This window comes from Anthonomus grandis, chromosome 1 (assembly GCF_022605725.1).
Source record: "Anthonomus grandis grandis chromosome 1, icAntGran1.3, whole genome shotgun sequence".
In the NCBI taxonomy this organism is placed as follows: domain Eukaryota; kingdom Metazoa; phylum Arthropoda; class Insecta; order Coleoptera; family Curculionidae; genus Anthonomus; species Anthonomus grandis.
The window spans coordinates 48,989,541-49,013,663 of record NC_065546.1 but is presented as its reverse complement, the minus strand read 5'-3'; the positions used below and the strand labels follow the sequence as shown (position 1 = coordinate 49,013,663).

General features: G+C 32.0%; 2 protein-coding genes across 2 annotated transcripts in view; both read right to left on the bottom strand.

Moving 5' to 3' along the window:
* Positions 1-11,256: 11,256 nt before the first annotated feature.
* Positions 11,257-16,797, bottom strand: LOC126735061 (uncharacterized). Its single transcript, XM_050438988.1, has one exon. The coding sequence runs from the start codon at positions 16,795-16,797 to the stop codon at positions 11,257-11,259; it is 5,541 nt and encodes a 1,846-aa protein (XP_050294945.1).
* A 5,688-nt stretch (positions 16,798-22,485) lies between these two features.
* The window catches only part of LOC126742590 (muscarinic acetylcholine receptor DM1), a 76,412-nt gene continuing 74,774 nt past the window's right edge, over positions 22,486-24,123 (bottom strand). The window contains exon 10 of the mRNA XM_050449658.1: positions 22,486-23,013. Coding sequence (XP_050305615.1) covers positions 22,631-23,013 — 383 coding nt within the window. The 3' untranslated portion in view covers positions 22,486-22,630. The remainder of the gene's footprint in view (positions 23,014-24,123) is intronic.

Here is a 24,123-nt window from a genome sequence, read left to right as displayed (position 1 = left end):
GCGCTACTAATAAAAATCTTTCTTTTATTAAGAATTATATTAAAAAAAAAATAGCAGATTCATTTTCTATAAAAAACTCAGTTCTGTCGGTCAAGGTTGTAGAAACATAAATAAATTACTAAATAAGCAAAAATTAATAATTAGAACATTTTCAAAGCAAGTTTGAAAAACACTAATAAAACTAAGGATACAAATTCAAAGTTATAAATGAAATTATAAAGTCCTTTTGTGTTAGTTTTATAGCTATGAAAAAATATGGGTTATAATTTTTTGTTTTTTAATTTAAATATATAAGGATTTTAAATACAGGTCGAATTCAAATTACTGTGTATAAAGGGTGTTTTAAACCGGATATGGCAAATGTGGCCTTTGATGTTTAACAGGTAGGAAAAAGGAGGGTAAATTTAAAAGCCATTGCTTAATTTCCAATATATTCTCTTATTTTATCGTTAAAATAAATTCTAAATGCACTTTTAATAAAACTTTTCATTATTGTATTAGATTTTACTCGGATTATTTATATGATAAAATCAATTAAATTAAATGATCTAAAATACTTTTGAAATTTAGATCTGAGATAAAAACATAAATTAAAAATAAAAATATCTAAGTCAGAAATGTTTTTAAGTTAATGATTTCTATTAGATAATCTATAAAACATTAAATAGTGCATAACTTAAATGGAGATAATAACCAATATTTTATTGAGATGGATCTTGTAGTTAAATTTAAATCAAAGTTTGCATCAAATCAATAAATTGCAAAATAAACTATAAACAAACTATAAATAAACTATTTTTGCAAAATAAACTATAAACTTAATTCATTATCTAAAATAAAAATATTTTAGTGATTTTAAATAATCTTTCAAAATTTAGGTTGGAAATTTAGATAGCGAGGTTATGGGATTGTAATTTTATCTTTACATACAGAATTGTAAAACTATAGATATTTAAATATTAGGTTATTTAACTATTGAGGTCAAGAGTATATATACAAAAATTTATATATTTTTGGTTATGCTATCATAAAATTACGAATTTGAGATAAAAATACAATATCGAGTCTAATTTTTCCATATGGTTCCACGGTAAATTTTTCCAAAACTGCTGGTTTCGATAGATATTAATTAAGTTATCTATACATTGTGCGTATATTGGCTTTTCTTATATTTTATGTGTCGTTATTTCAAACTTCTGCCCTGGGTTCGATTTAATTAAATATGTTTTATGTACAGTATAATATTATCTCGCTTTATTATGCATAATTTATTTAATAGAAAGCCTTTATTGATATGGAATATTAAGGTTTTAAAAGCAGATTTAAATGGCATGAATGATTTTCTACAATCCACTATAGGTTAAAAAAACGTTCAATTATTTTTTTTTTATACAGAATGATTCAAATATAAGCCCTAATATACAAATTTGATTATCTCAATCACCCTGTAGATTTAGATGGGCAAAAATTGTTTGTCATTTTTAATTCATATATTAATTGGTTATTTTAAAACTTTATTGTATTAAGATAATGGCTTTACAGTTGACCGCACTGAGAATTTCCCAAAGTATTATTCTGTTTATACGAATTTTTTATGATAATTTTTACACAGTTATTTTTTCATAATAAAGTAAATTTTAAGTACTAGGATATTCTTGTAGCAACCAGAGCCTTTAAATAAGCTAATACATATTATATAATATTCAGGAAATTATTAATTACTATTCTTTCTATTGAGTTCTTTTAATAATACTGCTTTTTTTATAAAATTATCCTGGAACATTTCTGTTATTACGAAATGCATTATTCCAATCTGCGAATATTGCTGTGTAGTTCTAGCTCTTAATTTATTATAGAGTTTTTTTTATTTAATGTTATTTATTATTTGTAGGAAAATTATTTTATTTATAGTAGAAAATTATTAAATTTATAATACTTTTGTTATTTGCATATAAAATTCTATATACAACCTATAACCTCGCCATTTCTCTAATTAATTTCTTTAAGGGCCCCTATTAAGGGTAAAGAGCCTAAATAATCTGAAGAATACAAAATCATAGTAGTAGTTGTTTTTACCGTTATACTTGACTTCAAGAATAGGTTGTTGACCATAGCGACGAAATAAGACAACGTATGTATGTATGTCAGTTTAATAATTTTTAATTAAAATCCGTGGTTTGACTAAAGGATACACAATAAAACTCACAATATGTTTAATTAGTGGGGCATTCATCCAATAAAAGTCCCGACTATTTTTGTTTTTTAAAGAATTAATGAGGTCCTATAGTTCAACAATAGTTATTTCCTTAAGCATAAAATGTATATAGGTATCTGATTCTGCTTTCTTTAGACTTTTATAGTATGAGTGCCTTCGTTGTGTTTTTAGGTCCGTAAGCAGATCACAGTTATTTTGATTTGAGGTTTAAAACTTCCCTTTGGTTTCTTAATTCAACATTAAACCAATTAAGATATAATTCAGAATTCTTATATTGAACTTCAATACTTGAGAAAGCTAAATTAATAATATTTTGAAAGAAAGTGACAAATAAACGTGCTTTGTCTTCAGTTGATGTGCTATTGAAATTTAAAAAATTCCAAGTATTGCTTAAAATATTATAAAAATAAAACAGGCCATTGGTTGTATTGTTTTTCTAGATGCATTTAGAAAAATTGTTGAGAAAATCAATTATCACTGCACTATGATCTGAGATATTAAAGTTATAAATAGATGCTCTGAAGCACACTAAGTTTGAAAATATATTGTCCATGCATAAGTTGCCATGGGATGCTAGAAATTTGGTTGATCAGAAATAGACCTAGAATTTTATTACTTTTATTATCACCTATAAATTTATGTTAAAATCCCCATTTACGATAAGGTTATATTCAAATTAAAAATTATTACGCTGACATTCAAAACATTGTCTTATTTTACCGTTATACTTATATCATCAGACTTAGATAGTACGGTGTTTTTTTTGTTTTAATTTTACCATTTGTACTGAAGATTACAAATGAATTCAACATTAATAAAATTTAGTAATAATATTAAAAAGTTATATTTTATAGATTGATAAAATATATATTAACTTCTAAAGGTAGTTAATAACATGTTTTGAGCATTTAAATATTACAAATGAGATTAAAAATGAGGCTTTTAAAAAATGTTTTTCATATACTTCAGCTAACAATTCCCTGGATATAAAAATAACTTAAACAGTAGTAGTAAAGTGTATAATTTTAGTTCTTTATCAAAATTGTCGGCTTCACAACTACTTAAATTGGTATAATAATAAAAACATTAAGGGGACCTTTTATAAATCTGCGGAAACTGGGCCTGAATGGAATATCATGAAATTTTGCAGAATGATAGCTCTTGACCTACAAATCAAAAGTGTCCATGGGCACGCATTTTTATTAATTAAAGCCATTTAAGTTACGTCATATGTTAACTTGATCTACCCTTATTTATATTCTAGTTACTGTGAGGGATTATAACATGCAACAATGGTAAACTTAAAAAGCACAATAAATGATAATGTCATACCAACCATAAGTTTTAATATCTAAATCAAAAGTAAGGTGTACTGTCAAACAAACGTCTCTGCTTTAAAATTAGTTTTCTTTTGCCTACAAATGAGTACTGAAGTTAGAGATTTCAAACAGATAGCTGGATGACCTCCACGAACACATTGTTTTGTATGTGATATAGCATGCTAAGATATATAGTCAGGATGAATGGTAATAATGAGGAAAACAGTTATATTTAAAAAAGACAAATAGCGGTTAAATACCTTATAACTGTATAATTTTCAATAACTGACTTAAGCCTCTCAGGGGTTTAAAAAATATATAATTCATTTATAGCCCATACGTGTAAAGCCCTATACTTAAGACAATTAAAAAATGCCCTTATTTTCTAAATAATAAGACAAAAACTCTACTATTTAATTGTTTTTGTTTAACAAAATACAAAGAGTGCAAATTAAATCAATTAACCTCTTAATAACTCTTTTGATTGCTCCTAGTGAGACTTCATATAAAAAAAACATAAATTCTAAATATAAAATAAATCTAGAGAAACTTACATGTGAAGAAATGCCTTCGTAAGAACAAAAAAATTCTAGAAATCTCCATTAGAAACAAACATATAATTTTGTGCCTGAAAGTATTACAAATATTGGAATTGATTATGTAATTTTATAATCTTATAAAATTAATAGATTGATTGCAATAGTCCAAAATCACACACTTAGGGATTTCTTTCTGTATGGTGCTATCAAAAATAAAGTTAATGAAACCCGTCCACGAATATTAGAAGAATTTAAAATTTGAATAAGACATGTGAATTAAGAAAAGTTTAATTAAGAAATAAGACAATTTATGAAAAATACATTAGAAATTTTGGTGATTTAGTCGAAAATGTTGACTGTTAAAGTTTTTTATCCATTTTAATTTTTATTAAATTTTGTTTCATTTAAGTGAAAACGCCTATATCAATATTTATCAAAATTAAAACGAAAGTATCTTAGGTAAGCAAGATTAGTAAGTAAGCAATATAAGTTAACAGATTTAAAATAAATAGTGTCCTAAAGGTAGTTTCCTCTTGAATCAAATAATTGGCTTGTATCCATCTTAAGTGCGACACCCTGTAGATAGCTTGATGCAGATAGTACCAACCCATAGAGCCAGGGACAGAAAATATGATTCAAGAAGAATTTTTTTGTACTTTACAATTAAAAAAAAAAAAAAAGAAGAATTAGACAGAGTATGTAAAATATTATTTCTTAATACAGGGTTTCCATCTATATCCTGACACATTTTAACTGCTTATAAGTCGAGAACGGAAAATGACAACAATGTGCATTTTTCACAGAACTTCATCAATATTTTACCTGAAATGGGAGGAAAAAAATTGATGATTTTCAAAGGCCGATTTCTCAAAAATTTTAAACGTAACACCCTGTACTTTTTAATTTCACATGAAAGCCTGTTAAATCCCATTTCCGAAAATGTATAAATTGTCTTAAATTCATTATTTTTTTTTATAGAGCCAATTTTAGTAAATGACACCTTCGTTGGGCAGTCCCAATAAATTGATTTCTATATATATTTTTGCATTTTTGATTTGCATTTTGCAAGATTTTGATAGGTTTAAATATGTTTATCACCCGGGAAAAGGCACGTTGCGTGTTATTAGTTAGTGAATACAAATCAGTTACGCAGACGAGAAGAAGATTTAGGCTGATTTTTGAAAGGGCTACACCTTCACGCAATTCTATATTTCATTGGGTACGCCAATGTTCCCAGGAGGAACAGTTAAAAGAAAAGTTAGACCAAACCTTAATGCACAAGATAATCTGTTGTATGATATTTTGCTGGTAAAAGAAGTGTTGTCCTTAAACAATAACCAATTATCTATTAGAAAGATAGCTCAAAGGACAAATATGTCAAAAAGTAAAGTACATAAAATTCTAAAAATAATTAAGTTTAAACCCTACAAAATTCAAACTTTCCAAAAAATAGAAAATCGCGTCCTTAAAAAACAATATTTAATGTGCGAAACACTACTAGATCTTTTTAGAAATGAGCCGGATACCAATTTAATAATGTCTGATGAGGCAACATTTCACATCAGTGGTCGAGTAAATAAGCATAACTGCCGAATTTGGGGAGATGAAAATCCTCAAGTGTATAACGAATTTAAAAGAGATTCTCCTAAGCTTAACGTTTGGTGTGCAGTGTCGAAATCTAAAATTTATGAGCCATTTTTTTTCAAAAAGCAACAGTGAATGGAAACAATAACATCGATATGTTGGAAACATTTTTTTATCCTGAACTTCAGCAGGATGGAATTTTAGACACGGTCTACTTCCAGCAAGACGGTGCACCACCATACTTTTCCAGGGTCGCAAGGGATTCCTTAGATATTACTTTTGGAAACAGATGTATAGGGCGAGCAGATCCAATAGAGTGGGCACCTTATTCTCCCGATCTAACCATTTCAGATTTTCGTATATGGGGATATGTAAAAGACCGTTGCTACAATCCAACCCCAAAAAATTTTGATGAACTGCGCAACAACATAGTAAACGTTTTCAACCAAATTACATCGCGAATGCTGCAAAACGCCTTCTGGAACTTATTTCTCCGTGTACATTTGTGTTCCGGGCAAAATGGGGGTCATATTTAGCAGCTAATTTATTGGTTATAAATTAAAATTAATTTCTTCAATTGTTTGTTGTTAAAATTGTTGTAAATAGTTGTAATTTAATACATAGAATAAATAATTTTTATAGACATGGCAATAGTGCAAATTATTTAATTATGACCATGCTAAAGCGATACATAGGCAATTACTAGAAAATGTTCATTAATCACCGAATATGTATTCTAGGAAAATTTTCAAAAAGGTGTCATTTACTAAAATTAGCTCTGTAAAAAAAATAATGAACTTAAGACAATTAATACATCTTCGGAAAGGGGATTTAACAGGATTTCATGTAAAATTAAAAAGTACAGGGTGTTACATTTAAAATTTTTGAGAAATAGGTCTTTGAAAATCATAAATTTTTTCCTCCTATTTCAGGTAAATTTTGAAACCCTGTGAAAAAAATATTGATGTAGTTCTGTGAAAACCGCACATTGTTGTCATTTTTTGTTCTCGACTTATAAGCAGTTAAAATGTGTCAGTTTATAAATAGACACCCTGTACTTTGTGCATAGGAAAAAAGGTGTGCCCTAAATTGAAAAGCCAATAAAAATGGGTACAGCAAATAATTAAAATAAATAATACAAAGACGCTGTTGCAATTACATCTAAAATTTATTAGATAAACCGAAGATGTTTGGAACGTAACATAAAAGCTTTATCGGTTTATTCATTTAATAAAATATTTTATTTAAAAATAAAAGAAAAAGATTTAGATAAAGAAAGTAATGACTTCGTATTAACCACGCTGTCCTTTTAGCAGGCCGTTCGAATGTCTCCTCATTATATTACAGAACAAAATTCTGTGTCCATTATTTTTGTTTTCTGAACTTAAAACCAAACAGGAAACACTAGTTTGCCACACTAGTAAGTAAATTCATATTTAGAAAAGGTAGTTACTCAAATACAGAAAATAATTATAGATAGCAAGATTAATAAGATTAATAAGACAAAATTATTATAGATAGCAATGCATATACGTATAAGAATATAAACGTGACAATAACGAATGCTTTATTAAATTTGGCTAAAATCAACAATGTTGTATTTGAACAAAAGGTTTTAGAAGTTTGTACTGGAAGTAGACAGGATGCATGCTTTAATAGAAAAACAGTTAAAAAATAAAACTATAAATATTGCTGCCGAATATATTACCGTTTGCAGAAGGGCAAGAAAAGTACCGGAACCTTATGATGTCGAATATATAACGCAGGATAAATTCAAAAACTTCCGGGACATCGGTCGATGTGAAAGGAAACCCAAGGTTTATTTAATTCACACTTTTAGTATTTATATACGTTTACCCTGTATTATTTGTTTTTTAAGGTGAGAAATATAAGAGCTCTTCAGTATAATCCCAATAGAGAAGTTTTATATAAGTTGAGATTCAGAGATGAGTGGACTGTCTTACCACAACGCCAATCACAAGCAAGTACAACAACTTGGAATTAAATGCCTACCTTTCAGGTATCCAAATCGAAGAAAAATTAAAAAATGAAAATATCGTGATCTACAGGCACTAATAAGTGTTCCACCTTCAGACTGTTATAGCTTTTATCATGATCTATTATTTGGAAAATTAATTCTCTTTTAACGTTTGCTTAAATAAAACTTGCATTGTAACCTAAATTGTTTTATTTTTAAACTAGCCTCTAACTTCCTAAAAATACAATCATTAGTTTCTTGTAATCCAGCTAACTCTAAATTTTCCTTGTAAAACAGAAAAAAAATGGAATTAGCTTAATATGTTTTATTAAAAATCTAACTGACTGAATATTAAATTAAGACAATAACGAAAAATGCCTTCCTATTTTTATGCTGAGTCTTTAACATCAGTTTTATCCTTCTCCTATAAAACAAACTTTTTGGAGATGGTTTGCAGTCTAAGCCATCGATATGAATGAACCTGCCTTTTTAAGGGTAACAACAAAGCATCAGGTGTTAATTTAATTTTTCATCAATGATGAAGTCCTGAACGACCTCTATCTTTGCTATAGTTTGTTCTGTTAGAATATCGGGCGCCTTAAATATTTACCTTATTTGTGGAAATGAATAACATTCTTTAAAATCTACATGTCGATGTAGTCTGGGATTATTCCTCTGCTTACTACTGCATTTATCACCATTTAGTAACGAAGTATGGCGCCTGTGACTCCTCGATTCCATTGAAAGGTTTTAATCCGGGTCAGTGTTTTTATTATTAAAAGTTAAGTTTACAATTGTCCTAGTTCTGGGATAGCAATTTATATTATTTATGTTTTATTATTAAAAGGTGTTAAAATTAAAGCCCTTGACTGAAGTGGATAAACTGAGATTTCCCGACATTAGTGGTTTCTTTGACCTAAGAACCGCCGGGACCAAAAATCTTATTACACTGCCAATCCAGACTCCCGGTACTTGTGCTCAGGTAGTCAGTCGGTATTGTATGGTTTCTGTACCATGCAACACATAATTCAAATATTAACTATCAGGACCATTCCTTATTAAACACAATACTGGATGCAGCTGGCCGCAATAATACACCTGCTTTTAAAAAAACGTTAAGGTTTAACGTACACTTGTGCATAAGCCGTTCTTAAATCCACGCAAAAACAGAAAAACTAAAATATATAAGGGTAGACCAAGTAAAAATCTGATGTAACTTCAAATGGTTATAACCCGAAAGAACAATTTTTTAGAGATTTACGCCGATGGATATCTAAGAGCTATCACTCTGCAAAATTTCATAAGGTGGGTTTTAAGTTTCTGCGAGGTCCGTTTGCTTTATATTATAGGGGATGTTCTAAAATATTAAAAAAGTAGCCAAAATAATAAAAAAACTTAAACATATTTGGACTAGTCTTTACCAAATTTTACAATTTTTTTACACCCTGTGCAAAAATATTTCATAAATAACTTAAAAAAAAAGAAGATAATTTTGGTCAATTTCAAACTAAGTGAAACTTAGAAAATTAATATACTTATGTCTCTACAAATAAAATTTGGGTTAAAAAGTACAATTTGATCCTTGCTTTCTGCCTTAGGTATGTTTCGCTTTTCCAGGAAAAGGACTTGACTATTATCTAAAAATAGGAAAAAAAGATTTTCTTTGCCTAAATTATTTTTAAACCTCATCCGGATCTCTGTCCTAGACTACAGTTTATATATTATTTATATATATTTTCATTTTTCATCGTTATTTTTTGTTTATTTGAAACTATTTATATGCGCGGTTCAATTTACAGATTCCTACTTAAAATGTTTTTTTTTTAAGTCAGCTTTAGTGATTGATGGGTCTATTATAACTGATTTAAAAGAGAAACCTAAATATTCTAGAAATATGGATAGTTATATAAAATAAAATAAATGTGTAGTCATTTTAAATCGTTTGGAATAACCCAAAAGAGATTGAAATTAAATTTTTAACAAAAATAATAGAATAAAGAATTATCTAAAAAAATATTATTACTACTATTAATAAGTATTATTATTACTTATATATGTTCAAATAAGAAAAAACATAATAACACATACATATATGTTAAACATCAAACTTGACAAAATATTTAAAAAAAATCACTCTCCGTCGTAACGATTCTAATAAGTACATACACATATATATAAATATAACATATTAATTTAATAAATATATATTATATGTAACCACCTAATATAGGTGAAATAAAAATCTGTTTCTACATAAACAATTTGGTTTTCCTAAAGAAGTTTCTTGGCTGAATCGTTACGAGCTGCTGTAATAAGATGACCACATTTTGTATACAGGGTGATTTGAATCAAAAGTTAAATTTACATACAAAAATATGCTGTAAATTCTATTAAGTTTTTAAGTTGCAATTGTATCATTTAGTGATTATACTGAATGATTCTAAGTTTTAAATTTTTTGTTTTCTTTATTCAAAAAGATCGGCTTTTTGAATTCTAGCTCTCGAAACTTCTCGAAAACGCCTAAGGCCTGGTATATTATATTTTGAAAAACTTGATAAAACTCAGCTTTCGACATATATTGTTCTTGCTATATACTGACAAATTTAATTTAAAAATTTCCTAATAGAGAATTATTTGCTTTGTTACTTTCGCAATGTTTCTTTAACCTAAGTCAAAGTGTTTAAAAATTTTTGTCTCTATATCAAATTAAATAATTTTTATCAAATCACCCTGTGGTATCATAAGCATAATAAATACAAAAATCAAACAATAAATAGAAATTAATAAATTACAATAAAACAAAGTACATTCTATAACATATATAAATATATATGTAAATTTGTTTTTTTTCAGACCACCGCTTACACTGCACTACTCTTACATTCATACAAGTACCAATGAAAGTATTTTATAATAAATACTAACACGCGAATATAAAGAGACCTTAATACAAATACAAATACTGGAAAATTATTATTGAGTCAGAATTCGTGAAATCTGTAGGAAATTAGAATTTTGAATTACGCACATGGTGTAAATACTGTATATTTTGGGATTCTTGTTGTGCCCCTGGTTGGGCTAAGATATTCCCAATATCGGTTTAATAAAAAGGCTACTCAATTTTACAGTCTGCCTTTAATGGTAATGGTTTGAGTTACATGTTTGATTGTTATTCTTAAACTTAAGAGAACTAAAAACTACTCCTTCACAGCCTCTTCCCTTCGATTCTTCCGTCGACTCGTCGCGATCGCGCAGGTTAAAGCGGAGAGCTCCGATTGGCCTGCCCGGTCACGTGACGCAAAAGTAGAGTACATATTGTCTCGTGTCCTTGTTTCTCGCATTACGCAATAAAGGATCGAGTAACGCAGGAATGATAAATTAAATTTAGCTTTTATACAGTGTCGCACCATTAAACAAATAACTTAAATTAAATAAAACTAATCATACCGCCACCCTTGAAAGTACCCGGAGTACCTTTCAATAAGCTAAAGCTCGAAATTTAAGTAATTAAAGAAAATGAATAAGTATAAGTTAAATTTAACAAATTAAACTAAGATATGACTTAAAACTTAAGATTCACAAGTTCAGTTCGAACAAACTAAGCTAACACTGACAAAGGTTTTATTCGGAAATTGGAAGAGGGCATACCTTAACGATACTTCGTTTTAAAATGTTTCCATTAGAAATCCGCACACTCACCACACGCACCACTCCATCCTTTCCGGGGTGAACATCAGTGATTCGACCAGCGGTCCACTTGGTAGGGGGGTTGCTGTCATCCTTGAGCAAAACCAATGCGCCAAGAAAGTTGGGACTTTCACTTTTGAAGCGCCACTTGTGTCTCTCATGAAGGGTGTGGAGGTACTGCTCCGACCATCTCCGCCAGAAATGTTGAACCATAGACTGGAGCATTTGATATCTAGTAAGCCGATTCATTGGGGTCTCCTTAAAGTCAGCATCCGGAACCATATTGAGCGCATGTCCAATAAGGAAATGCCCGGGAGTTAAGGATTCAAGGTCTAAAGGATCGTTGCTGAGGGGCAGAATAGGACGGGAGTTCAATATTGCCTCCACCTGAACCACAAAGGTATAAAACTCTTCATAGGTTAAACGGTTATCCTCAGATAAAATACGCCGCAAATGGTGTTTGAATGATTTTACTACACCCTCCCATAAACCCCCAAAATGTGGTGATCTAGCAGGGTTAAAGTGAAAATTAATCATGTTGTTTTTAAAATAAGCCTGAAGCTCAGAAGTATCATAAAATTTGAATATTTCTTGTAATTCACTCTGTGCTCCAACGAAATTCGTTCCATTGTCAGAGTACAAATGTTTACACAACCCTCGTCTTGACACAAACCGTTTAAGCATAGCTATAAATCCTTGAGAGGTTAGATCGCTGACTACCTCTAAGTGTACAGCCTTGGTGGCTAGACAGACAAAGACGCATAAGTAGGCCTTTATAAATCTGCGGTTTCTTAACTTCGATTCCTTCATAAGAAAAAATCCAGCATAATCTACGCCGGTGTGAAGGAATGGTTTAGAAGGGGTAACTCGGGGTTCAGGTAAGTCTCCCATGAGGGTAGCTAAGGGCTTGGGATTTACTTTATAGCAAACTACGCATTTTCGAAGAATAGATTTTACGGCTGATTTTCCATGAAGAGGCCAAACAAACGATAGTGTTGATTGTACTCCTGGGTGAAAGTTTCTTTTATGCTCATGAGTGATAATCAAACGGGTCAAAGGGTGATATTGTGGTAACAACATAGGATGTTTGGTTTGGTAATCGAGCAAAGAATTTTTTAATCGTCCACCGACACGCAGAATACCTTGACTATCTATAAATGGGTTCAAGGATTTTAGTTTACTTTGAGGTTTTACATTTCCCTTAACTTTAAGGTTTCGAATGTCGTCACAAAAACATTCAACTTGGGCCATGATGACTAGAGTATTTAATGCATTCTGACGCTCTGTGGGCGTTAAATGTCCAATTTGACGAATGGTCTTGGGTGATTTTATATTCTGAACAAATCTAAGGCAATAGGCGGTTACGTTGACTAGCTTGTTGTAGTCTGAAAATTTGTCAAACAAAGAATTTCTTTCTATATGAGCTGAAGTAAGGATTATGGACTTTGGGTTCAATTCTAGGATGCCAGGATCGGGTGGTTTACGTTTAAAATTCAAAATATTGGTATTCTTTGGCCAAAATTCTGTAGGCTTCGAAAGAAATGAAGGTCCATGCCACCATAAGGAACAAGATTTCAGATCTTGAGGATTGGTGCCTCTAGATATTATGTCTGCTGGATTTTCTGTTGAAGATATGTGGTGCCAACTGTTTATATTGGTAAGTTGCTGAATTTCAGAAACTCGATTGCACACATAAGTCTTTAACTGGCGAGGTTCCAAAGAAATCCAACAGAGAACTATGGTAGAGTCGGTATAAAAATTTATTTTGTCTGGGTTGCAATCTAGGGCATTTAGAGCCTTCTTCATCAATCGTGATAAAACTAGAGCTCCGCAAAGCTCGAGATGGGGCAAGGTTGCAGCCTTTAGGGGAGCTACTCGACTTTTAGCACATAAGAGGTTGACTGCAATGTTGCCAAGTGGGTCGATTGAACGTACATAGATAGATGCTCCAAAGACATTTATTGAGGAGTCACAAAATCCATGGAGCTCTAAGAAAATTGCATTTTTGATGGTTACTTGTCGAGGAATTCGAAAGTAGTCTACTAAAGATAGATGATAAGTAAAATTTTTCCAAGTTCGAAAAACATCTGTGGGAACAGGATCGTCCCAATCGACCTTGAGAAGCCAAAGCTTTTGTAAGAGCAGCTTTATTTGAACTATCATGGGACCTAAGAGGCCCAACGGGTCAAAGATTTGAGAAATTAAGGAAAGAATGGTTCTTTTTGTTACTGGTTTAGAATTGGAGTTTATGGTTGAAGTGTATATAAATAAATCTTGTCTGGGATTCCAGGATATCCCAAGGGTTTTTGTACTATGCTCATCACTCAGAATAAAATGTGTGTCATTAGATGCATCTGGGCTTAACTCTGATAACACTTCGGGGTCATTTGAGCAAAATTTTCTTAAGTCGAATCCAAATTTCTTAAGAAGAGCAACAAGATTCTTTCCAAGGACGATAAGCTCTTCTTTGGTATCAGTTCCTGACGCGATATCGTCAACGTAGCAGTCCGTACGTAACACTTGACTTTCATGGGGGTAGTTGTTTTTAGAACGATCAGAAATTTCCTTGAGACAGCGGGTAGCTAAATAGGAGGAACTTGCCATACCATAAGTGACAGTATTTAAGGTAAAATGTCGAATATTTTCGTTGGGGTTGTCCCGCCATATTATACGCTGAAGGTTGCGTTGACATGGCTCTAGTAAAATCTGGCGATACATCTTGGCGATGTCACCGATAAGAACATAATTGTGTTTACGGAATTTCACAATGATGGAGAACAAATCGTTTTGAATATTAGGACCTATTTTAAGGGTGTCGTTCAGGGATAGGCCCGTGCTTGAGACGCAAGAGGCATCAAAGACTACTCTTAAACGGGTTGTGGTGCTATCAACCTTTTCGCCACAGTGGTGGGGAAGATAATAGCATGGATACTTAGAATCAATTGATTGATTAGGTTGTATTTCAGACATGTGGCCCAAAGAGATATATTCTTTAATAAAATCTATGTATAATTTTTTAATTTCTGGGTTCTTGTCAAATTTCTGCTCCAGAGAATAGAATCTCTTTAAAGCAGGCTGCAGAGTGTCGTTGCGCAAGCAGTCCTGCAAGCGACCTGTTAAGTCCTGATGAGTGGTTTCTTGAAAATGATCTTCACATTCAAGCTCTTCTTTAGAGAGAACATGGGGTACTTGCTGAGTGGTTTCTTCTGTCAACCAAAATTTTTCAAGACAGCCTTGGAGGTCATTGGTGCAAAACAATGATTGTCTATGGGTTTTATACGATGATGCATAGGAAACATTTGCCAGTAAAGAAAGTGGTCCGCTTACTACCCATCCAAGCTGGGTCTCCTGTAGAATGGGATTGCCATTGCCAGTTTTTATTTGCCTAGAGCAAAGTATATTATAAAATAAACCAGCTCCTATCAGAAGATCAACCTCCGAAGGGGTGTGAAAGCTTGAATCAGCAAGAATGATGTCAGCGGGTAGTTTTATGCTAGAAATGTCAATGGGAATTTGAGGTGTAAGCTCTGTGATTTTATTAATCACCAAGGCTGGGATTTTAGCTGAAAAATTATTGACCATGGACTTTATTTGTAACTGGACTCGTTTAGTGAGGTTTGTGACGTCAGGGCCTATGCCAGAGACTGACATATTCACAGATTGGTATGGTATATTTAATAGCTTGAATAATTTTTCACTAATAAAGTTTGATTGGCTACCATTATCCAAAATGGCTTTGCAAATAATGGGTTTGTGGTTTTTGTCATAAATACATAAGGATGCTGTAGACAGAAGAACAAATGAGTTGGGATTTTGGCTGGCACAATACAGGTTTTGGGTTGCTTGGCTTGTACTGGGTAAATCTGAATACCCCGAATTATGGGAGAGGGGTGTATTTGGGGTTTCACACATAAGACTATGATTGATTGTATTTTGTTGTTGGCTACCAGGACTAAAGGGTGCATGCTTCGATGCGGTTACATGAGATTGATGATTGGCGTTATTGCCTTGCATCATATGCTGTCCAGAATTCAAAGTACTTGTATAATTTGAGTTTGTTTCTCGTTTAGGCTGTAAAAGGTTAGGTTGCATATATCTTGATTGGGATTGATGAGGTTTACCAGTTGAGTGGATATTAGAATCGTAATTAGGATCCTGATTAGATTCTCTATGTAAGAGGGTATGATGCCTCGCTTGACATCTTCTACAACTGTTTGTTGAATGACATTCTCCATGTCTGTGGCCGGGACGCAAGCAGTTTGTGCATAGATTTGCCTTCCTTGCCTCAAAAAACCTGCTTGATACAGACAACTCTAAAAACTTTTTGCATGAATAGATAAAATGTGTATCTTTACACATGGGACACACTACATTAGGGCATGGGCGTAGAGCATTTTGGGTTATTAAAGTTTTACGTTCATAGGATTTTTCAAACTTACTAGGAAACTTTTTAATATTTAGTTTAAAATCCAAAGATTCTAAAAAGCAACATCGCTGAGATAAGAATGTTAAAAAATCCTGGATTGTTGGGATTTCAATATCTTTAGTGAAAGTTTCCCATTCCTTTCGGGTTGAAAAATCTAGTTTTGAGTTTAACAGATATATGACAGGCGTGCACCAATGTTTTACTGGTTCCCCGAGGTTTTGTAAAGATTTAAAGTGGGTTTGGAATAGGTCTAAGAATTTTCGTAGCTGAATGTGGGATTCGTCTTTGATAACAGGCAATTCAAAAATGCATTTAATGTGGGAATGTATGATTGCCTTTTTATTTTCATATCTTTCTTGCAATAAAGACCAGGCTGTAGCATAACTATGCTCGGTAGCTGCCAATGAGCTAATGATTTGAGCTGCCTCTCCCTGTAGGGTAGATTGCAAATAATAAAATTTTTCCACATTGTTAATTTGTGTACTTTTATCTATTAAAGAGAGAAATGTGTCCTTAAAGTTGGTCCATGCCTCATAAGAGCCATTAAATTTAGGTAGGGGTATAGGGGGCAAACGAGGACCATATGGATATATTGATTGAAAGGTGGGTAAATGTGGGATTGAGCTTAAGTCTGGCTGCACACTTGCATTAATAATTTTATCAACTCTTTCTAGAGTTGCTTTGGCATTGGATACAGTTTCATAAAATAAATTTTCAAATTCAGTACGCTCTTGCTCTTGGCTATCTGATTCTTCGAAATCATTAGCCAAGCACAATTGCTCAATTTTTAGCTGAATAATTTTAAATTCACTAAGAATGGGCTCAATATTAGTTAAACGGGTGCTCAAATCTATTTTTAATATAGGGTTATCTCGAGGATTGTCTAAATCTATACATTTATTCTCTAAAAATGTTTGAAATCTACTTATTTCATTTGTTAGTGCATCGCGTTGAGCTACAAGAATATTATATTCCTCTACCTGAGCTTTAGACCGCTCCTGGGATGAGTCATTTAGACCGACATTACTTCTTTGCTTTTTGTTTGTCATTTTTATTATTTATGGTAGGCTTAATGAGGTTAATCAGAAAGGTAAAGGCTAGTAAACCAAAGAAGAAAAATATAAGTATTAAATTAAGTGAGTAAATCAGTTAATTGGATAGACTAAAGGCCTGTCTAAGGCGGGTTATAGGCAGCTATGCTTTATATTGTTTGAATTAAATAACATAACACATACCTAAACACTAAACTAGTAACATACCTCACTCGGTAGATTTGTTATTAAATAGTGGATAAGAATAAAACAAATATGTATAAATTAAAAGAGGTGGTTCAAATGGCATTAATATTGCATTAAGGATAAATGGGATGATGGAAAATGGACTAACCTTATTTTTCCTGGCTCTGAATTCGTCAGCTTCAATTGTATCAATTATTACAACATATTTCACAATGCAATGCTTCGCATTTTCGGGTTTTCACGGCGGCCATGTTTCCCGTTTGCAACTGGATCACTGGTTTACATGGCGGCTGCCGGCGTTATTTCTTGGTTATATCCGTCTACGAAGGACCAATGTATATTTTGGGATTCTTGTTGTGCCCCTGGTTGGGCTAAGATATTCCCAATATCGGTTTAATAAAAAGGCTACTCAATTTTACAGTCTGCCTTTAATGGTAATGGTTTGAGTTACATGTTTGATTGTTATTCTTAAACTTAAGAGAACTAAAAACTACTCCTTCACAGCCTCTTCCCTTCGATTCTTCCGTCGACTCGTCGCGATCGCGCAGGTTAAAGCGGAGAGCTCCGATTGGCCTGCCCGGTCACGTGACGCAAAAGTAGAGTACATATTGTCTCGTGTCCTTGTTTCTCGCATTACGCAATAAAGGATCGAGTAACGCAGGAATGATAAATTAAATTTAGCTTTTATACAGTGTCGCACCATTAAACAAATAACTTAAATTAAATAAAACTAATCAATACTTTTGTACTACTATCAATTTCGTTACATTTTTGCTTCGAATACTTTAATTTGTGATTTGAAGTGTGACTATTAGATAGCACTATTGCATATAAGGTTAAAATTATTTATGTAAATGATTTACCAGTTTAGATCCAATAATATTTTGTATATTTTTACAAATGTGTAGTTACATATTTGTATTTTTTTTTAAATAAAAGCCGTAATGCTCAAATCAATCAACCGATTTTGATGGATTTTACGGTATATTTATGCAGTCCATTTGATAATTTATTATAAATTTAAAATCTAATTGTTTATACCTTTTTATAAAATTATTTATCAACAGGATTTTTTTAATCTGCCGATTTTAGCAATATAAAAAAATTGCAGAAAACTATTCAGTGGTTACTATTATTAGTCAATCTAATAAAAAAATAGTAGGATACCTGACCCTAATACCAATTTCGTAGGTAAAACTAGCTCGAACTAATGTCCTGTAAGAGATTTTTTAACTATTTGACGGCCAAAGATATTGTCAATGTTATTTTGATTTAAATTAAGGTATTTATTCATATTAGTTTCTAAATCTGTTGGTGTGGTGGTCTGAAGACGATCTTCCGAGATCAGAAGTGGGATCAGCCCATTCACAAACGATTAAAAATATACTGACGAATGAATCTGAAACAGAAGCAATCGTAACAGATCCGGAAGGCTGCTGCTGTTTCATTAATAGGTTTGTAAAAATGCAAACGTTATCGGGTTTTACATTCAATTAAGAAGCTCACATAAACGACTGGCGCTATTTCTAACTCATTAAAGTTAGTGTTAAGCGTCGTGACTTTACTCCACTAGATAAAAAGATCAATCATTTATGAACAAGTGTCGTGTCTATGGAAAAGACATAAGACTTATCAGTGTTGAGTTTTGCATCTGTAAATAAACAGCACGATGACAGGATTTTAATTTCTGATTTTTATTTTTCTTGTAGAAATCAGGGCATATTAACATTATGGCAAGCTCCTACTAGTAAACCCAGATATGAATAAAGAGACGTCAATTTGGTGAAGATGCGGGTATTTCCGCAAAGCCAAATAAAAACCAAAAATAGTAAGATTGTTCCTTTTCTCTTTGAGTTAGGTTCTGACTGTTTTTTGATCAAATATACATAGGGTTTCAATTATTGTAAATAAGAAATATAAGACTCTATGTTCCTTTTGAACTTCCCTTCCCTTCAGGTGGGAATGCTATATTGTGTCATAGCTCGCACCCTGTGTAAAATATAAAAAATTTGAAAACTGCTTTGGATAGATAATTTTATGCAGAGATCAATAGCAAACTTTAAAAACAATCAGAGGCGTCGTAAATAAAATAGTATTTTTGAACATTGAACATTTTTTCTTTTCAAAATGATATATAATACTAACCATATTTAATAAAGCAAAAAAACATAATATTTAACTCAAAAATAGTTATTAGCTATAAAAATTAGATAGACAAAGAATGAAGCATAATTTAAATAAATTATAAAAGATGACAGTAATGGAAAATAAATTTTTGGCTACTAATTTATATTTACAGAAAAACTCGTTCTTACTTAGATACAATGTTCTTAACATTCAAAAAACGCAAGTATTCTACTTTGGCAATCATGTTAAAAACCATTGATTTATTCAAAGATGCTCAAAAAACTTGGAGTGTAGATTTCCCGTAGCATTCTTCAACTATGATAATAGACTTCGTCAATTGTAAGCTATTATTGACTGAATACGTTTTCGCACTTCCTCTGTTGGGTTTTATTGATCATTGATGTTGCTACCGAGATACATTAGCTTAACTCAATCTCTCCTGCTTTATGCCATTGTTCATAATACCATCATCCACAATATTAGTTTCTTTGCTAATAAACATATAGTTTATTGTACTGGAATTGAGTTTTAAGCCAAACTGTGTCCAAGTGACGATTATCTTGTTCATTAAGTTTTTTTAGATCTTCTTCGTTATTAGTGACAATAAATGTATTATCGGCGTATCTGATATCGTTTATGTTGGCTTTGTTAAAATCAATTTTTTAAGTGCCACTAAGGGCCTAATTTCCTGTGAATAATTTTAAAATCAAGAATGATAGAATTCACTCCTGCTTGAAGTTAATTTTTTTCGGTAGTTGGTGTTCCGTCCGCGCTGCAGCTGTCTGGTGCTAGTACAAATTGATAATTATACGAATATATTCGCCATCTATCCCTGTTGGGCTTAGAATTTGTAACATCTTATTAAAAAAGTACTTTTCAAAATTTCGATTGAACAAAGCAACACACTATATACCAGTCATATCCAAGGTGTTTGAAAAGGTTTTATATACACAAATCATACATTAATTTATTAATAATAATCTTATCCCGGAGTCTCAGTCAGGATTTCGAAAGAATTACAGTACTTCTTCGGTATTAGTTAATATCTTGGAGAACATTATTCAAAAAGCAGACAGTGGGAATACTTCAGATTTAGTGTTTTTAGGTTTTAGTAAAGCCTTCGCATCTTGGATCACCGGCTGCTAAGTGGAAAACTTCGATACTATGGATTTTCAAACTCGACAGTCAATTTCTTTCAGGATTATTTATCTAGACGAAGACAACAAGTAAAAATTGCTGTCTAAAGGGGTACCTCAAGATTCTATCTTGAGGCCTCTGCTTTTATTAATTTATACATTTGACATGTAACACCTTGCAGGTCGTTGTGAAATGGAAAGATACGCAGATGATACGCAACTTCGTATTAGCTTTAATCTTAAAGTTGCAATTGATGCGACTAGGTCAATGAGTGCATCTATTCCAAATGTTTACAGTTATGCATCAAGAAAGATCTAAAAATAAATCGGTCTATGTCGGTAGTTATGTTTTTTGGTCCAAATAGTCAGTAGGCTGAACACAATTACGAACTTAAAATTGCTGATGATAACAACACAACACTAAGCGAGTATCAAAATTTGGGATAGTTATTGAAACTAATCTGATTTAAAAAACATATAAGGAAAATTGTTCAAAAGTACAATATAAAAGTACAATATAATAAATGTTTCCTTAAATAACCGATTTGGCGAATCAGCATCTATGCAAATATAATTTAACGACCATGTCTTAATTTGCGGTCAAAGAATCGCTTAAAAAGAATTTAAGACTCAGGTTTCCGTCTAATTTTTAATCTTTAACATAAGAGGTCATGTTTCACATTTTTTGATTAATCTTAATTGGTTAAATATGCAGGATCAACTAAGGATGCACATATTCTTGCATAAAGTTGAGAAACAGGACGTCCGATGTACCTTCGCAAAAAGCTTACTTTTAGATCTGCAATGCATAGTCTCGATACTCGATACAATAAGCAAATACCCCGTCATCGCACTCCCCTTTTCAAATGGTCATTCGCTTACGTTTGACCTAGTGTATTTAATACTCAAAAATCAGTATCTAAGTTATGCCACTTCTAAATTTTTGTTTTCTAAATATAAGCTGAAAAAAATTATTTTTAGCCAATAGTTGAACATACAGCTTTGCACCATATTTTAGATACAGGGTGAGTCACCCCTTGGGCTCAATGCACCCTAACCTCAAAATTTTAAATGGCACCACCCTTTTTGGAGTAGTATTCACCTGCATATGATTTTTTCTTAAATTCTATACAGGTCAAAGAAATGTATAAGTTAACTGAAATATACTCTGTTTTATAAAGTGCTATTTTGTTTAATTAGATGCTCAAAATGCATTTCATTTTGGATAAAACAAAAATAATAAAAGTTTTTCAACTCACTTCTAACATTCTGAAAAAGTTCCCTTGGAATGTGGAATGAAATGTTAAATGGAAACCGACCTAAAATTGTTGAAGAAATAGAAAATCAGTTGGATATTTATGAAGTAGGAATATAAACAGATATTTTATACATTTTCAACAAAATGGAGCGCCACCCCACTATGTTCTTCCTGTGAGGCATTTTTTACATAATGGTTTCCAGATCAGTGAATTCAAAGAAGAGGTTCAATGGAATAGCCGTTAAGATCACCAGATCTAACACCCCTCGACTTTTTTCCTTAGGTCACTTAAAAACTGTTGTGTTTAAAACGTTTCACTCGATGATCTCGGCAACGGATTATTACAGAATGTGCATTTATACCAAAAAAAGTGTTTCGAAAAGTGGTTTGAAAATAGATTGTAATTTTATTTATCCCAAAATAGAATGCATTTTGAGCATCTAATTAAAATAAAATAATACTTCATAATAACAAAGTTGTCACTCAAATTGCACAAATTGCATTGCATTTGATTGTTTCAGAGATATTTGCATTGAAATTTTTGAAATTGACACCCTATATGTAATTTCAATTTCTTTTATTTACCTTGATAACGGTAGTAGATTTACCCACCGGAACGTTGGTTCAAATTGAACGTTTGTTCAAAATGTTTTTCGTTCTTCTCAATTTCGTGCAAAAAATAAAGGAAGGTAGGATATCGAAAAGAAAAAACGAGCTCGGAGGACTATAAATAAAACTCCTCATATCATTCAGTATCATTACTGTAATGTTCATATCATTCAGTAATGATACTGAATGATATAACTTACTCAGAACATATTGAAATATATGAACATATTTCTTTTCTTTTTGTAATAATTGAGCGTAAGAGAATATATTTTCTAACTTGATATTTATGTTAATAGTGTCAAATATTAACTTAAAAAAAACCAAATTTTATTAAATTATTTTTTCAACAAAAATAAACCGCATGCAAATTTGTTTTCTTGATTTCATGAATTCTGACTAAATTATTTAATTTAATTATTTTACAAAAAAAAACGGATATCTCAAAAAGTCGATTGTTCGATCCAGTATTCTATATTTTACATAATACTTTCGTTATTACCAAATCAGTGAGTCGTTAGTTGTTATAAAATCCCCTGTTAACAGCCGCGGCTCGGTTCCTACTTTGCCATTTGCACTGCAAGATCCTCAAATAGGTCCTGCGAAAACTGGCGTTACACAATGCGTAACACATCGGATTGATCGTAGAGTTAATGTAGCAGAGGTAATAGAAAAAGTCCCACAGCTGAGGAGGGATGCGGGCACTGGTCGAGGTGACCGGTTTGAGCAGCACCAGGATGTTGTACGGCGTCCACGTGATGATGAACGTCAACAATATGGCGGAGAGGGTCTTCGCCGCTTTCTTATCCGCCTTCTTTTCCTGGGTTTTCTTTTTCTTTTTGCCGTGGTTTTTGGTCGCGTTTGCTAGCAGTGCTTTGCCCGCTAAGTGCTTTGGAATTCCTAAAAGTAAATTAAATTTTAAAATATAGTGTAATCCGCATATAATGGACTTGAGGGGACTAAGAGATATAGTTCATTATACCCGAGTATCCATCTTATGAGATGAAACAAATTATGTATGCACAACTTAATTAAAACTGTATTTTATTACTAAACAGGTACATACATACAGTGTGTGTCAGCCAAATGGAATAAATTAGCTAATAAATAGACGGGAGCCTGTTGGAAAAAACTCTTAAACACGTCGATTGGTTTTTATAGTTGCGCATTTTTTTTCATAAAAACTTTTTATACAGGATGTATCAGATAACGGTGGTCAATACCAACTTGCTTAGTTTAAGCATAACACCCTATATGTTAATTAATTTTTAGATTCCTCAGATCATTTTAGACATATTTTATATACAATGTCTTATACCTATCTTTGACTGTTTCGGAAATATTAAGTAAAATTCAAAAAAAATAATATTTAGAAAAGAAAATTATTTATTTGCCGAAAATTGTTACAACATATTCAAAAACTTATACATAATACAAATCTAAACATTAATGTCAATGTAGGAGATGTTCAAAATGCTCGCCACGAACGTCTCGGCAACACCCTACCCGTAAATAGAAATTTCTTCTAACGTTACTTAACATCTTAGGTGAGATCGATCTAATTGCAAGGGTTATCCATCTTCGTAAGTCAGCTAAGTTAGTGGTTTTAGTTTTGTATACAATAGTTTTCACATATCCCCATAAGAAAAAGTCTAATGGCGTCAGATCGGGAGACCGTGCTGGCCATTCCATCGATCCTCGCCTCCCTATCCACCGATCTGGAAATATTTGGTTGAGGTACTGCCGGACATTTATTTGGTAGTGAAGTGGTGCTCGATCTTGTTGAACCCATATCATATTCGCTGGAACTTGTGAGGTTCCTGGATCAGGATACAAGTTGGCCAACGTTGGCACTACATTATTTTGAAGCAATTCGAAATAATTATGGTCATTCAAATTGCCCTCAATAAAAAAGGGACCTATGATCTGATCTTCAATAATTCCTGCCCACACGTCAACCTTTTCAGGGTATTGAGTATTGTCTTCTCTGGTCCAGCGAGGATTTTCCCT